The sequence below is a fragment of the Pyrus communis genome, chromosome 9 (assembly GCF_041283825.1).
Source record: "Pyrus communis isolate YQ-2024b chromosome 9, ASM4128382v1, whole genome shotgun sequence".
Taxonomy (NCBI): Eukaryota; Viridiplantae; Streptophyta; class Magnoliopsida; order Rosales; family Rosaceae; genus Pyrus; species Pyrus communis.
This window is the reverse complement of record NC_142573.1, coordinates 9,938,158-9,955,248: the sequence shown is the minus strand read 5'-3', so window position 1 is coordinate 9,955,248 and position 17,091 is coordinate 9,938,158. Positions and strand designations below refer to the sequence as shown.

The following is a 17,091-nucleotide window of genomic DNA, read 5'->3' as shown; positions in this document are numbered from 1 at the left end:
ACAAATACAAAAGAGAGAGTGATATAGGGAGAGGGTGGGAGGTGGAAGGTGACTTTTGAGGTAATTTTGAAACAATATGTTTGTTTATCCAAAGTCATTTACTCAGTTTGGTGGTTTTTGCCGGATGAGACAACCTACCAGTTGTTGCGGCTCTTTGAAGAGTGAGAAAGAGAGAGGCTTTTTTTAGGGGGGAGAGAGAGAGAGAGAGAGAGAGAGAGAGAGAAACAAAGCATTTCAGAGAGAGAAACAGACTGTGACTGCCCCAGAGATGGGATCTCACTCTCACCAGCAGAATCATTGCTACTATTATTACCATTTCAACCACTGTGTTTGATCCATTTTAGCAACCAAATCTTCTGCTTCTTCTTCCTCTTCAGGTATTGCTCTTACTCTTTACCCCCATTTTTCTTCCCATTTTGCCCCTCCCCCATTGTCACCAATCTGCTCTGAAGAACCCATATCCTAATTTTGCTAATTTTTGTAGATCTTCCACATTTCCATGGTTGTAGTTCAAAATGGTGATCTGGGTATGCTTTGTTTCTCTGATTTGGGCTGTGAAAGTTGTTCCTTTTATTTATTTATATTTATTTTTATATGGGAATGTCATGGTTTTTACTGGAGCATGCTTAAACTGGAGGATTTTGTGTTGTTTTTCTTGCTTTATTGAATATCTGTCATCAATTTAGTTCCTTTTTTCTGTACTCTGATTGGTTGATGGGAAAATGTGGAAAGGAAACAACCTTTGAATGCTGGGTTTTGTCAGTTCTTGTTAAAAGAGATGACAGAAAGCTTATGGGAGCAAAGCCATTTAAGATGTTTTTGGGAGTTTTTGTTTTGCTGCCTATCAATTATATCTGAGATCCAGAAAGAGCCAGAATTCGGCTATTCCTTCTTTTTGCTTCAGATCTTTCATTCTTGAAATTTGTTCGAAAGATGACAGATTTCTGACTGGAATCTTTGTAATTAGTAAATGATTTGTTGTACTTGCAATTCTATTGTAGTTTAAGCATTTTGCCCAAAAATTAAGAAACTTTGTGCCACCCAGAACAAAATGTTGCTCTCAAGACTTGGATCTTGGATGTTCATTTTCGCAATTGATGTTGGATGTTCGTTTTCGCAATTCAGTAATGCCGTGAAGGTTTAGATGTTATATCAAGATTGCTTGCTTTTCTTGCTATATTGTGGTGTGGTTGATTGGATCATAACCATTATACCTTTAACTTTTATTTCTTGATTGTCTCAAGTTTTCATGCTGGTTAAGGATTATATGAACAAGACCTGATTGCCTCTCTTTCTCTCTCACAGTAGGACTTTGAGTATCTCTTGGTCATCCATTCTCGTGCCTTGATTCTGTGCCCCTGAAAGAAGCTTGATGGGTTCCAGATTCCCATCTCATCAGCTCAGCAATGGTCTCTATGTATCAGGCAGGCCTGAGCAGCCAAAAGAAAGGCCCCCTACGATGGGTTCAATGGCCATGCCCTATACTGGAGGTGACATCAAGAAGTCAGGAGAACTGGGGAAAATGTTTGATATCCCTATGGATGGGTCCAAGTCTAGGAAATCCGGACAATTGACCAGTGCTCCTTCAAGGACTGGATCATTTGGAGGTGCGGCTTCACATTCAGGTCCTATCATGCCTAATGCTGCAGCTCGAGCGAGCTATACCACATCAGGTCCTGTATCATCTGGAGGCATGCCAGGTTCTGCTTCAGTAAAGAAGACTAATTCTGGGCCGCTCAACAAGCATGGTGAACCATTGAAGAAGTCTTCTGGCCCTCAATCTGGTGGAGTGACACGTCAAAACTCTGGCCATATTCCACCTGTTCTTCCCACAACAGGTCTTATCACATCTGGTCCCATTTCTTCAGGTCCTCTAAATTCCTCAGGAGCACCTAGAAAGGTATCTGGACCTTTAGAGTCTATGGCATCAATGAAATTACAAAGTTCCTCAGTTGCTCACAATCCAGCAGTGACTACTCTTGGCCAAGATGAGTTTTCTTTCAGAAAGAACTTCCCAAAGACAATATTGTGGTCTGTGGTACTGATATTTGTGATGGGGTTCATAGCTGGTGGTTTTATTCTTGGAGCCGTCCACAATGCCATACTCCTTGCTGTTGTGGGAATTCTTTTCGCTGCTGTTGCTGCTTTGTTCACATGGAATACTTGTTGGGGAAGAAATGCTATTGTAAATTATATTTCTAGGTATCCTGATGCTGAGCTCAGAACTGCTAAAAATGGGCAATACGTGAAAGTCTCTGGGGTATGTAGCATAGCCAATTCTGATAAAATATCTTATATTTCTATCTCCTCTTGTTGGCTTATATTCCAATTGATATTATAATTCTAGCTGGTACTTTTCTTCCTTGCCTTAGATCTCAAATACCATCACTAAGTTGTTTCTCACTATGTGCGTATGTCTGTTCTTTTACTTTGATTCATGTTATAAAGTTGCACTTTGCACAATAATCACCCATCATTGTTTCTCCACTGATTTGAATTGGAGAGATGACATCTTTTACTGAGAACTGCAATGCTGTGAACGGAAGAACAGATGAGTTAATCTGTTTACATAAAAGTGGGAAATGAGTCTTGATAAAGTACAGAAACAGGTTGGACTTTTTTAATATTTTGAAGTGTGTAAATAAGCCCTGCAATCTTGAAAATTTCCTACTTTGACATTCAAATGCATATATGGATGATGCAACTGTGAACATATCCTGGATGGTACTTGTTGCTAAGTGGTTTATCATCTGTCATCGTGTATCTTTTTCTGCATAACTAGCATGCCGAAATTTTGATGTTATGTTTTTCGTAATTCTTGAAGGTGGTTACCTGTGGTAATGTGCCCCTTGAGTCATCCTTCAGGAGAGTTCCTAGATGTGTTTACACATCTACGAGTTTGTATGAGTACCGAGGATGGGGTTCCAAACCAGCAAACCCTACACATCGTCGATTTACATGGGGACTTAGATCATCAGAGGTCAGTAACTGAATCCTGTGGAATATTATGTAGCATGGATAATTCTATTGGAGAACCATACCCACTTTTGAATATGGATATGTAACTTATGAATACTCCGCAACATGTATCTGATTATAGTTATATGCATTTAGACTTCTCGTAGTTATTCACATGTTTCTTGAAGTTATGGTCAGCCACTTCTTGAGAGTTTAATGGCATGTATATGGCATTAACGACTAGACAACAAAAGACATAGCACACACAATTAGTATGTCCTTGGCATTAACGACTACAATTAGTATGTCCTTGGCACATCGTACTTTTTCTCACGAGAATTGTTATCTTGTATATATTGCTTAAAAGTTGTGTTCATAACTTCATGTTAATGCTTAAAGGCCTTGTAATATGTTTCCTCGTAGGCTCATATTCTACGTATCTCTTAATTCTCAATTCAGTGCCTTTTACGAATGAAATTGTACATTTTTTCTGTTTTTAAGTAGAACAATTGCAAAGAGAATGTTATATTCTTTTTTATCCTCAAATCAGGGACCTTTTTCTTTTCACAAATAAGAAAGAAGGAAAAAATTACAAAAGATTTGCATGTCGGTGAAGTGGTTGATTGCCTTTGTGATGCGTACACTAGACATCTTAGTTACCACTTTATGTCTACAAAGCTTCTTCTGCTAATCATTTTTCTTTCTCAAAAAAAGGATTTCCATATCACATAAAGGCCCCAGTTGACAACTGGAGGGCCGATGTGCATGAAGCGATGGTGTTGCTTTTTTGAGTTTAAGGATCTTAAATGCTGAAATGTACATTTGTCTATGTTGCTTGACAGAGCCGCGTAGTGGACTTCTACATCTCTGATTTCCAGTCTGGTTTGAGAGCACTAGTTAAGACCGGCTATGGAGCAAGAGTTACTCCTTACGTTGATGAGTCCGTCGTTATTGACGTTAACCCAGAAAACAAAGACATGTCTCCGGAGGTTCTCAGGTGGTTGGCAGAGAGGAATCTTTCAAGTGATGACCGTACAATGCGATTGAAAGAAGGGTAAAAACTTATCACTTAATCCATTGTAGGCGCTCGTAATTATTTGTAAGAAATGCATGAATCAGTTTACTCCGAGTCAGTCTTGCATAACTGCAAGTGATGTTCGTTTTGTAGGTACATCAAGGAAGGTAGCACGGTAAGTGTGATGGGAGTTGTCCATAAAAATGACAATGTTCTTATGATCGTCCCTCCACCCGAGCCACTGACGACTGGATGTCAATGGAGCAATTGTATTTTTCCAGCTAGCCTTGAGGGGGTTGTTTTGAGATGTGAAGACTCCTCGAAAAACGATGTCATACCTGTTTAGTTGTTTGTGTGCTCCATGAAACTTTTCGGGTATTGTTGCTCTTATGAGAAATATTTTGTTCCCGGTGTCAAAATTGATGGGGGTGGCGGCAGTGACGGTGGTGTAGTGATAAACAGTGACGAGCTTGATGGTTTAAGACAACGTGATTTTTTTTTTTCTCTCCTTGTGTATAGATTTTAGAAAATTTCTTATCCATTGTTTTTCGTAGGGTTTGAAAGTTTCTGTAATGGTGTGGGTTCTTGTAGTGGGGATTTTACAAGTGTGAGGAGACTTTGTTATAAAGGAAAGTGTTACATAATTCATCGGTTCATTTTTTGTTTTTGTTCATCCGTTTGCCTCTCTCAAATTTGCTTTTTTCTCTCACAGCCTGCATGGTTTTCACTATTTTCGATTGTTTTTTCATGGTACGTATTACTAAATAGTCCGGAAAATTAACAGTTTAGATCTTGTATATAATAGAACAATTATATCCTACATAAAACCTGTACCCCTGAGTGGAATGTAGCATTGTAGCCGGACAGCGCGGACCAATTTCTCTTGAGAAGGACGAGGCAACTGCTCGGTTCATCATTCATCATGCCCTTTTCCCCTATTTTACCTAATCCCAAATCATTGTACGAATGCTTGGGCTGGTTTCGTACTACTTCTTAAGAAAAAATCTAGGAGGTTTTAACGAAAAACCCGCGGTACTGTTCATTTTAATGAAAAACCATATTTTTACACTAAAAAATCAATCCTTGTATATTCATTTTATCTTTTATTTTGTTCTTATCGTTAAAAATCAAAATTTTCAAACTTTTTCCTTTAGTTTTCCTAAAAATTCTATGCTCATTTTTTAGAAGTGATTTTATATGAATTACGTTTAAAATTTCTTTAGAAAATCTAAGTGCTTCGCAAGGAAACGTGCCTCTCTAGAAATTTCCAAACAGACACTTGAAAAGTTTGAGAGTTTTCCATTTACAAGACCATCTCCAATTCTTGGAGATAAAACTTAAAATTTTAAGCCAAAAAAATTTTAAGCTATAACCTAAAAACTGCTTTTCTCATCGAAACCTTAGAGCTTAAAATTTTAGCCCGAGATATTAAATATTGATTTTAGCTTTCTTTTTTTTTTCGGTAACTTTTTTATAATAAAATTTATGTAGATTATACTAATTTATTTTTATGAACATTTTAATCTAAAAATATTTAAATTTCTAAAAACATTTTAATCTAAAAATATTTGATTAAAATAATTTGCTTAAATTATTTTAAACGTTAGATTTAATTTTGGGCAATCATATCTTTTTTTTTTTTCACCATTAAATTTGATCTCATTTGATCATAGCTGTTAGATTATAAGTAACAAAACAAAAAAAAGTTTGAAATATAGTAGTTTGGTGGGTCAAGAATAATTTAATACAGACTTAAATCCTGGGGGAATCTAACCCAGAGATATATTTTCTCCCATGGCTTATTTTAGCCCAATGGTTGGAGATGATTTTGGAGGTTTTAAAGCTTATACTTTAAGCCATAAAGGTTGGAGGAGAAAAATAGTTTCTGAGTTATCGCTTAAAATCTTATAGCTTAAATTTTTAAGCTTTATCCTCAAGAGTTAGAGATGGTCTAAAAGCAAGAAAATTCCTAACTATCTTTCCATGCATTAACTTTTACGTCATTAATAATTAAGTTCGACCCTGAAAGAGTTTAAGCAGTTTACTCACCACTTCAGGAGTAGTCTCCACAAGGAAAACACTTTCACGCCACATGCAGCATGCGTGCATCTGATCGTTTCTCCACATATTTTGTGAAGCTTATATGACAAGTTATGTTACCCGACTATCACTTTAACATCTTATCATAACATACGTACGCATTTATCATTTGGCAACAGAACAAATCGTACTGTCTAGCAAGCGAAATTTTGCTAACAAGCTTATCTTAACTAACTTTGCGTGTACTCATTTAATGAATCATTCGTACTTATCAACTCAAATCTTTAGAAATTTACAATATTAAATAGGTTATTATGGGAATTTTGAAGGGACATTAGGGATGATGGTGAAACCCAACATATCCGTGAGGTATAACCTCTTTTATGCCCCTCATAACTCTACATATTTTCCTCCTTCAAAAATTAAATCTTTATTTTTTTTAAGGAAAATCTTTATTTTTTTAAACAAAATTAACAAATAATTTAAACAAAAATAAGACAAAGATTAAACCTTGGGATAAAATAAATAAAAAAGATCCTACCTTGTGAGTGTGACCACTAACCAGTACTGTACATAACTATTGTAACAACCAAAAGGTACAAAATACTCGAAAATAATATTTTTACTTGTTATCTACACACTAGCCAGTTATCTACACATGCATTTTTACTCGTTACACACTCTCTTAATTTTTTATCGCTGAATTCAATAAATAAAAGAAGATTTATAAAAATAAAAAATAAGAGTGTAAAAGCTAAAAATTGGGGAGTGAATAGAACTTCCAATTTCCAAAAAAATTATCCCCACAAAATTAGGGGCATGTCAGACATTTCATATAATTTGTACAGGTGCCCTTTAATTGGAAAATAGAGATTGACAGTGTATACACTGTAAGAGTGAGCTATATATAATACTTGGTATATAAAATTCGTGTATACCTTAGTACGAAGCAATCGCAATTTCTTTGGGTTCGGAGGTTTTTGGCCGGACGAGACAAACACCCACCAGTTGTTGCTTGCTCTTCTCTCTCTCTCTCTCTCTCTCTCTAACTATCTCTTCACGCTCTCTCTCTCTCTCTAGCTAGTGAGAAACAAACAGAAACCCCAAAAGAGATTTTGGGGGGGAGAGAGAGAAAATCTGAGGTTTTTCCTTTCTGGGTGTTCCTTGTCCTTATCAGTGAAGCCATTATGTCTTCAATTCTCCAGATTTCAGCACCCCCTGCTTCTCCTTCAGGTATGTGTATGCATAACTTTTTCTTAGTTGCCATTTGGCCCTTGCCCATATGAAATTTTTTCTCTTTTGTCAGCTACTATCTGACTGAGATTTCAGAGTCAATCTCTACTTGTTATGTTAGATCTTTCGATTTTCTTAGTTTTTGCTCGAAATGGTGATCTGGGTACGGTCTAATTTGTTGATTTGGGCTGAAAGATTGGACATTTGGTTGGTTGGTGCTTGAAGATTGTGCCATTTTGAAGATTTTTTCCATTTTTGGAATGGTTATGCTGGCTATTAACCTTCCCTGAAATCTGGGTTGGTTTGTGTTTCTTTGAGTTTTGTTTGGTTGTTGAGAAAGTGTGGGTAGAGGAATTGGAAAGGACATGCTTGAACTTTCCTTTTTGTTGCATTGGAATTTTGGTATTGCTAAAATCCCCCATTGAACTCTGCAGCACTTGAAATCTGCACTTGTTATGTAGATCTTTTTCGTGTCTTTGATTTAAGGGCAAAATATTGATGTGGGCTTGCTTTGTTAATCTGATTTGAGGTGAAATTTAGTTTTTGCATCTTTCTAAAAATGGAAGATTCTGAATTTCAGATACTTTCTCCTAATTATCTAAGTATTACTTCTGACCTTCTAAAACATGCTTATTTTTTTTAAATGCTTTTCTTACAGTTCCTGAAATTAATTCATTTTGTCCGTGGTATTGTTCGTTTGAGTTAGGATGGCATTTCAATTGATATACTGCTTTCATTGTATAAAGTTGAATGTGCATATGAGTTCTGGACCATGGATTCTTATATGAATCTACGTATATAATACTCTCCACTCAAACTCAACTAAACTACAGTGAATCAATTTGTTGCTTCTGGCTTTGTCTTTACTTTCTTGATTATCATAAACAAGATGTTATGCATGCGCATGAGCATTGCTACACAAAGGATTGGTTTCATAAGTGGCACAAATCATAACCACATTATAAGGATTATACTCAATAAGATAGTTCTTGTATATTCTCTGAAACTCCACTTGTATATTTAGTTCTATTATTTTTAAGAGAGGAAAAAGGTTGTACACTTGTAGGAGTAACTATAGGTTGTTGTGGTATATATAGAGGAAAAAACATGGCATGGGTGATGACTATTTCAGTGGTGGTGTATAAATTAGACGTGTTTTGTGATAAATTTTCCATGACATATGAATGAAGTATATAAATTTTTAAAAATGTTTTAGCTTTACAGCCTTTACTGGAGATCTGAGACAGCTTCGTAATCTAATTCTTTTGTGACTCTTCTTTATTTGTTAGTAACTACATAACCTTTATTTTCTCCATTTACTCCTTGTTCCTTTCCATTCTGCAATTCATTTATGTGTTACTATATTGTGTGTGGCTGTGGGATACTATTTGGTTTTTAGATAATCAATAAGTGATGATTTTAACTTTTGCGGTGCCTTTTTTCCCCTAGGAGGATCACATCACTGAACTGCTCGTCTGCTAGTTGAGTTTATTGTGTAATATCTCGTGGGATCTTTCAAGGAGCTAGATGGGTTCCAGATTCAATTCTCATCAACTCAGCAATGGCCTTTACGTTTCAGGCCGGCCAGAGCAACCAAAGGAAAGGACTCCAACTATGAGCTCAGTTGCTGTGCCCTATACTGGTGGAGATATCAAGAAGTCGGGAGAACTAGGGAAGATGTTTGATATCCCTACGGATGGCTCTAAGTCTAGAAAATCTGGACCTATAACTGGTGCTCCTTCAAGGACTGGATCTTTTGGAGGTGCTGCTTCACATTCAGGACCAATCCCTAATTCTGCAGCTCGTGCAGGCTATACCACATCAGGTCCCGTATCATCTGGGGGCATGCCCGGTTCTGCTTCCTTAAAGAAGTCAAATTCTGGACCACTGAATAAGCATGGGGAACCTCTAAAGAAGTCGTCTGGTCCACAATCTGGTGGGGTAACACCAACTGGCCGGCCAAACTCTGGACCTCTTCCTCCTGTTCTCCCTGCAACAGGTCTCATTACATCTGGGCCCATTTCTTCTGGCCCACTAAATTCTTCTGGTGCTCCTCGTAAGGTATCTGGTCCTTTGGAGTCAATGGGTTCAATGAAAGTACACGGTTCCTCCATTGGTCACAATCAGGCCATTACTACTCTCAGCCAAGATGACGAGTTTTCATTTAGGAAGAACTTCCCAAAGTTAATTATGTGGTCTTTGATTCTTCTTTTTGTGATGGGGTTCATAGCTGGTGGTTTTATTCTAGGCGCAGTCCACAATGCAATTCTCCTCATCGTGGTTGTGATCCTTTTCGGTGCAGTTGCTACACTATTCACATGGAATACTTATTGGGGAAGACGAGCTATTATAGGTTATATTGCTAGTTATTCAGATTCTGAGCTGAGGACTGCAAAGAATGGGCAATTTGTGAAGGTCTCAGGGGTAAGTTTGATGGATTTGAAAGTGTGGCCTATAAATGTTATTAAGAACTCTGAAGGAGGGCGAGATGGAGATACACTGGGGCATTTAATTGCTGGAAATTCTATTTCTGTATAATATTATCTTCTAGGTTCCAATACAAATGAGTTGGGTTTGTGTGTTTTTTTCTTTGGATTGAGCTTGGTTATTGTACTGTATATGCAAATCAGTATTTTTTTACAATTCTTATCTGGTTCTGTTTCTGAAGGTGGTCACTTGTGGCAATCTGCCTCTTGAGTCGTCCTTTGAAAAAATTCCTAGATGTGTGTATACATCTACCAGTTTATATGAGTATCGAGGATGGGATTCAAAAGCTGCCAACCCTACACATCGTCGATTTACTTGGGGGCTCAGGTCCATAGAAGTGAGTAACTGAAACTTAGCTTAATATTTGATGGATAAAGCGGTCTTTCTCTTTCTGCTTTTTCTTTCCTTTTTTATTGGGTTGGGGATTTGGGGTTTTCAAATTAGCTAACTGATTTCCCTTTTTTTTCATTAACTTTCAAATGATTTAAGAGTATGAGGTTGGCTAAGTTTGCATGCAGGTGAAATTGTGACAGTTTTTAATGTGTTTTAGAGGTTGACAAACAGTGTACAATACTAAATTGTCAATCCTCTAAGTGCTGCTATTTGAATTTTGTTGATATGTATGTTTCTGGTTTACTTGGCTTCTTGCGTTGAATGCTTAGTTTCTAGGAGTCATTCCATGGTGATGTCATGGGACCTCTGTGTCTACCAGGCTTGGAAATTCTTTTGCTTTAGATTTCACACTTATGACTCAAATTTTCTGTTTATGTCATTTGACAGAGGCGTGTGGTAGATTTCTACATCTCTGATTTCCAATCTGGGTTAAGAGCATTGGTTAAGACTGGTTCTGGGGCAAGGGTGACTCCTTATGTTGAAGATTCGATTGTCATTGATGTGAATCCTGAAAATGAAGAGTTGTCCCCAGAGTTTATTAGGTGGTTGGGAGAGAGGAATCTTTCAAGTGATGACCGCATGATGCGGTTGAAAGAAGGGTAATAGCTCTATCATACAATTATTATTTGGTGTAAATTTTAGTGTTAATTATCATGCAATTAATTTACCTTGAAGCTCTTTCTTAATTACTATAATGGTAAGGTTCAATGAGATTTCCACTCATAATCTATATTTATAGATTAGTTAAACTTAAATGCCCATTTTATGGATTTTATATTGTAATTTTGAATAGCCAGTGTTCATGTTCTCTGGAAGTAAACCGGGATGTAGGGCTTTCTACTGATTTTAGGTTTTCTCAGTGGAGGCATTAGCATGAAGTTGGGTGGCTAATGTGGAGCTCGTTTGGATATGCTTTTGAAATGATTGAAAGCGCTTTTGGTGAAAATGTTTTTCGAACCAATTCTTCGTAAAACTACAAGTGAATTCTGGAAAAGCACTTAAAGTGCTTCCTAGAAGAAGCACATAACTTGTGCTTCTTCCAGGAAGCACTTTATGTGCTTTTGGAACAAAAAAATATTTTCTCTAAAAGTGCTTTCAGTAATTTTAAAAGCACATCCAAACAAGCCCGTACAGATTTGGTTGGGTTTTCTAGGTTGAAAAGTACTGCAGTTGTTTTATAGTCAGTCTTTCCTATGCAGCCCTAAAGTTTACCCTTAAGATAGTTGACCCAGCCAACCAACCCGGTACTAAATCTGAGTGAATGAATACTTAGACCTTGCCCCGTCTTCACACCCATAAATGTTTTAATGAACGAATCGTATGGTTTGGATTGATACGTCTGCCTTACCAATTCGGCGGGTGCTTATTTAGGGACAAATAAATTGGAGTTAGTATAGGAACTTAACTGTGTGCTCTGACAACTACCGATACTGTATAAGTAATGTGAATGAGATTTGTTTACTTTTCCATACAAGTAGTTTGATTTTGGTAGATGCAAATTAAAGTGGTTAGTAGCGCTAAACTGCAATGTCTTATTTGCAGGTACATTAAAGAAGGAAGCACAGTTAGTGTAATGGGAGTCGTCCAAAGAAATGAAAATGTGCTGATGATTGTTCCTCCACCTGAGCCAATCACGACAGGATGCCAGTGGGCCAAATGTATCTTTCCAGCCAGCCTCGAGGGTATTGTGTTGAGATGTGATGATGCATCAAAGAATGATGTCATCCCAGTTTAGCAGTAAAGTACACTGCAGGCTTACCCTTGTAGGTATTTCTCTTTCGGGAGTATATTCTTTCCCTCTATTATTATTAATTATTGTTGTTATCGATGTTGGCGATGATGTTAGGAGTGAAGAAGTTGTGTCCGTAACAGATTAAGACGGGGGTGGCGGTGTTTATTTCTTTTAACATGGTGTATAGTTTTTCCAGGTTTCATTTTCCTTTAATTGTTTTGATTCTAGGGTTTGAAAGCTTTGTAATGGGGGTGGTTTTGATGAAGCAAGGAATTTACATGTTTAATCTGATTGACTTAATGAATGTGAAATAGAAAGAGAAATAATTGAGTTGTTTGTACATCATTTTTTTACAATGCTTACATTGGTTTGTCCATCTCAACAAGCCAGAGAAAGTTCAATCCGTCCTATTGGTGGGGAAATTTTTTCAAGCACCCGAGATTCAAGTGGGTACTCTACGTTGGGACAGAGAAAAATATATCATTTTCTACGCTTGTATCATTACAGGTCGAGTTCTGCTTGAATGCCAGCACTTAGAAGAAATCTCTCCAATTGGTGCATATTGTGTATCAGATTTACTATAATTATAGTAATTTGAGTTTTATTATTTAAATGTGGTGCGGTCTGGATTGCTTGATGTTAATTTGAAATGCATTTGGCTTGATGTTACTTGATGTTCAATTTTTGTAGTAGGGCGACAACATTAGTAGGTTAAATGGTTCGTTGTTAGGTGAGTAGAATCAATGAAAATTGAACCCGCACCATGGATTTGCACCATCTGCGGCGGCTTCATGTTCAATTTAAAGAAAGTTTCGGTAATCATTGCATGTCATTACCTTTATCTATGGATTTGGCTTCTTATTTCGATAACATTTCCCTCCGGATCCTCCTTGTGAGGATCTCTGAGATCATTGAATCGTGTCCGTTTATCATACATCGTGTGGTTAGAAATCTTTTTAAAATTTTTATTTAAAATTGAACACAAACCGTACATGACGAAAACTGATCATAGGATATACAATGAACTGATACAATTCACCATTTTCCGGGATGATCCGGATTCTTCCCACACCTCTCACATAGACGGTACAAGTTAAAAGTAGTATATAACAAAAAATAGGCCGAAGTTATTCGGTAGGGATAATATGTAGACTTGTTACAGAAAAAAAAAAGAGAATATGTAGACTTGAGGTGCAGTAGTGCTCAAAACCGGTAAACATCTGTTGATCATCACCATCTTAAGATTGCTGATGCGCAATTTGGCGTGCCAGAACTGAGCCGTCGGGCAACTGTGCGACGTAACATCGATGCCCTGTTGTGCTCAACAGGGCACTGCCTCCGGACCCAAAAATTTCAACCAGATGGTGATTTATCCGATAAGAAAACATATGCCAATGCCGGCTACTGCGGGCCCTAACAAAGCTTGGTCAGTGACCGCGGATAGGACAACTCCAATAACATCTCCCATCGCACTACCATCTGATGCCATATTCGATAAAACGTTACGCGCCGCTGTTTGAAGCGGGTTGTCAGCCGGCAGTACCAGCATCAAAACTCCTAAACCAAAAACAAGAACGGCCTTGCCAACAGCCCCATAATCCATTGGATGCACGGTTCCAGCAATATTTACCCGCCCGGATTTAGATACCATTGTGCCGTACATCTATATATTTAGATACCAAGGCACATCTTTTGATATTAATTATATATTAATTATCAATTAATTAGTACATCCTAAAGTCTAACTTCAAAGTTGAGCTTAATTTTATTCTCTATGATTCATCACTCCAATAGCTTTTTATAAGGGACAAAGTTTTATAAAGTGAGGTAATCTTTTAGTAGTGATCAATGTGAGGCAATGAAATTTTACTTAAAATTTCCAACAAGAACATGATAAAATTTCATGCTAAGAACAATTGGCATGGGCACATCGGAAAGGCACCATGCCCACCAGAGATTTTAAATGGTCAGTGGGGTGCGTTTCTGCACGTCCAAACGTCTTTATTAGCGATGGCTAGATCCAATGCGGCTGTTGTGTACCGAGGCCTGAATAACGCCGGTAGCGAATGCGACTGGTTGTTGTCTCGAAGCAACCCATTTAACAGGGAAGGATATAAAAACACGGTGAGTATTAATGACTTCTTTTCTAATGATTTAAAAAATGATTATTAACTGCCATATCATATAATATATAAAATATTGTTTAAAAATAATCTCTTTAGCATCACTCTTTTTTATATAATAACAATATATATATATATATATATATATATATATATATATATTGTTGTAGACATAATTTACTGAACAATTATAGAGGTTAGAGAGAGAGAAAGGTGCGACAATAGTAGAGAGAAAGAGAAAGATATGTAATTGTGGGTGTCTTCTATTCCACCCCATTGTGCCTTTATTTATAGTATTATGAAATGTTAATTTCTTACCCTTTTAGGATTACGACTCTTTAATAGGTAATCAACTCCTAATAGGAATATAAGAGATATTCTCATATCTACTAGGATTTATACAATCACATTCATAATCTAATAGGACTACAACACTCCCCCTTGAGCGTGTAAATACTTAAGTAAATGGCGCATCGGGTCTTCAGCGACGAAGTAAGTATAGTTGATGAAGTCGTCGGCACAATGAGCGAATGCGAGTCTTAAATCAACGGAAGAATGCATAAAAAGTAAAACTCACAAAACCTCGCTATAATAAAACCCAAGGTGGGATAAAAACCCATAGTCTAAGGAGAAAAGTGAGAAGTTGCATTAAGTCAAAACTATACGTCTTTTGGACGCAAGTAGAAGAGCTCACAAGGGTATGATTAGCTCAGGATGGGTGCCTCGTTAAAACCTAGTTAGGTAGCAAAAATCCAGTGGGAAAAATGCTCATAATCGTAGGAAAAAGAGTACATTAAGATTAAGTGAGTATACTTCTGGATACTCCCCCTGAGTTTGACATAACTTCCAAATAAGAACTACAAACATTACATATGAATAGTTAGGCATACCAATTCCTCAGACAAGCTTCTAGAAGGTTGACTTCGGTAGTTATGTCGTGTAGAGGTTAGGAAGGTTGTTTGGGATCGGCTTGCGTGAATTCAATCTTCCAATGCTTTGCTGATGTAGATGTAGATGCAATATGTCTTGGTGTTGACTTCGTTGATGTATCATGGCTTGGTTGGGTTGATACATGTGGCATAATCTTCATGGATCGTCGTTGGGACTCAACAATGGATGAAAACATAGCAAGTATGTAATATCCCATATCGACCAACAAAGAGGGGGTGATGTGCCTTATATGTACATGCCCACCTCCATATAGCACGAGGTATTTTGGGAACTCATTGGCTTCAGGTTCCATCAGAACTCCGAAGTTAAATGAGTTCGGGCGAGAGCATTCCCACGATGGGTAACCCACTGGGAAGTTCTCGTGTGAGTTCCCAGAAACAAAACTGTGAGGGCGTGCTGGGGCCCAAATAGGAGAATATCGTGCTACGACAGAGCCGAGACTAGGATGTGACAAAGTACTTCGAATATGCTCATCAAGAACTCCTAATCATATCTCACTTGTGGCGTAGTGAAGTAAGGTGAGTCTTGGAACGATTTGAAGATTTCACAACTAAGGTCATATTGTGAACTTCCAAGATATTGCGATATCCCTAACGGTAAAGACATAACCATTTGAGGATTTTGCCTTGTGTGGGTTTGATAAGTAACCAGCGTCAACATAACAAACAAGGCAAACATCATGTCAAGGATCAGGGGGTCGGATCCGCTAGAGATGCGTCAGGATTTGATTTGCCCAAATTCGTAGTATCTTTAGGGTACGTCTTTAATACCAATTCAGTGGTTGCGTGTATGCGCGGTGCTGCATCTTCACCAAGATCAATAGTGAAAGAGATGTTCTGTCTAAATACAATGAGCTAAGTACAACGAAGCGCAAAGTTGAACTCAGACATGGAATTTCGGATTCCATAACCTCTTCAAGGGTCTCAGTTGCATACAACGTATGGACGATCAAATGTATACTTAAAGGTGACATATTCGGAGTGTAGCTAGACTGGTAGACTAAGGTACCGTTAGAACAACGCTTGAACTTTAGGTCAAGGCATAAACGAGTTTTCCTAAGATCCTTCATCTCAAATTCCATCTTCAGGTGCGAGGCAATTTTCTCAAACTCTTCCGGAGTCTTAGTGAGATGTATGACAACGACATAAACTGTAACTCTAGAAATTTGGAATAAGACTTCATTGTTTAACATGCAAAGGCATAATTCATATCCCTGATTGATCAAATAATCACTTAGACGAGTATACCACATCCGTCGAATTGTAAGTGAACGCCTCAAACAAGTTAAGAGGGTGTTTAGTGGTTTTGGAACTATTTGAACCAATCCCTGTAATTCTTTGGGAACTTACATGTAAATCTCCGTACTATATCCTCATAGAGAAAACACTAACCACATTTCATAATGCTGTTATCAATCACAGGACGTTTGAGAGAAACCTTGTGCCGTAAAACGGGCATCATATCACACTATTTCATTCATTTCATAATGCTTCTTTTCCTACTTGTAACACAATAGGGTTACCTTGGGCAGTATAGGAACGACAAGTCCAAAACACACTTTGGTAAGGAATTTGACCTGAATTGTAATTTCAATTGTCCAATCAGTTCTACGTTGTCACTTAATCAACGGAACACGGTTTGATATCGTTGCTTTTCATTTATGTTGATAGCTACCATATAAGTGAAAACATCATCAGTGGTAATCTCATTTCAGTTCCATTTAGCTCATCCAAACTAGTATATTGGACCAAGAACTTCAAGTCCCAGGAGTAATCCGGATTAATCTCATGAGATGGAAATGATTTGAGACAACGATCAAGTATGGATTCATTGTTGTGCCGTGTCTTCATTTTCTAGGGAAGTGAATCCTACGAACTGAGTGATCTGTCGTGCCCCAGGTCAAGACAAATTTATTGGCTATCCGCCAGTGAACCAGACCGTCCAACAAGGGCATCTAAACCATCCGATAGGGGCGACACACCCTCCATGGATGTTGACTCGACGTCCGTTAAGTACGTCTATCCTTGCATGCATGTTTGCAGCTAATATATGATCTCGTCACTTTAGCTAGATCAAAGGAATGCATCTAGGGAAACATTCTACAAGCTCGCACTTGCTTATCACACTTGTGCGGTATGAGGATCGAGATGAGACATAGT

General features: G+C 37.7%; 2 protein-coding genes across 3 annotated transcripts; both read left to right on the top strand.

The window, feature by feature from the left end:
* LOC137739406 (protein SHOU4) lies at nucleotides 1-4,646 on the top strand. Of its 2 annotated transcripts, XM_068478974.2 has the most exons (6): nucleotides 31-377; nucleotides 485-527; nucleotides 1,306-2,260; nucleotides 2,825-2,980; nucleotides 3,801-4,012; nucleotides 4,127-4,646. In XM_068478974.2, exons 3-6 carry the CDS (start codon nucleotides 1,373-1,375, stop codon nucleotides 4,317-4,319), a joined length of 1,449 nt encoding a protein of 482 aa, XP_068335075.2. In that variant the 5' UTR covers nucleotides 31-377; nucleotides 485-527; nucleotides 1,306-1,372; the 3' UTR covers nucleotides 4,320-4,646. The 2 variants fall into 2 exon arrangements, with proteins under 2 accessions (XP_068335076.2, XP_068335075.2); XM_068478975.2 differs by lacking the exon at nucleotides 485-527 and having other exon boundaries at nucleotides 1-377.
* A 2,254-nt stretch (nucleotides 4,647-6,900) lies between these two features.
* Nucleotides 6,901-12,198, top strand: LOC137739509 (protein SHOU4). Its single transcript, XM_068479102.2, has 5 exons — nucleotides 6,901-7,246; nucleotides 8,696-9,670; nucleotides 9,915-10,070; nucleotides 10,514-10,725; nucleotides 11,669-12,198. Exons 2-5 carry the CDS (start codon nucleotides 8,774-8,776, stop codon nucleotides 11,859-11,861), a joined length of 1,458 nt encoding a protein of 485 aa, XP_068335203.2. The 5' UTR covers nucleotides 6,901-7,246; nucleotides 8,696-8,773; the 3' UTR covers nucleotides 11,862-12,198.
* Nucleotides 12,199-17,091: the final 4,893 nt, after the last annotated feature.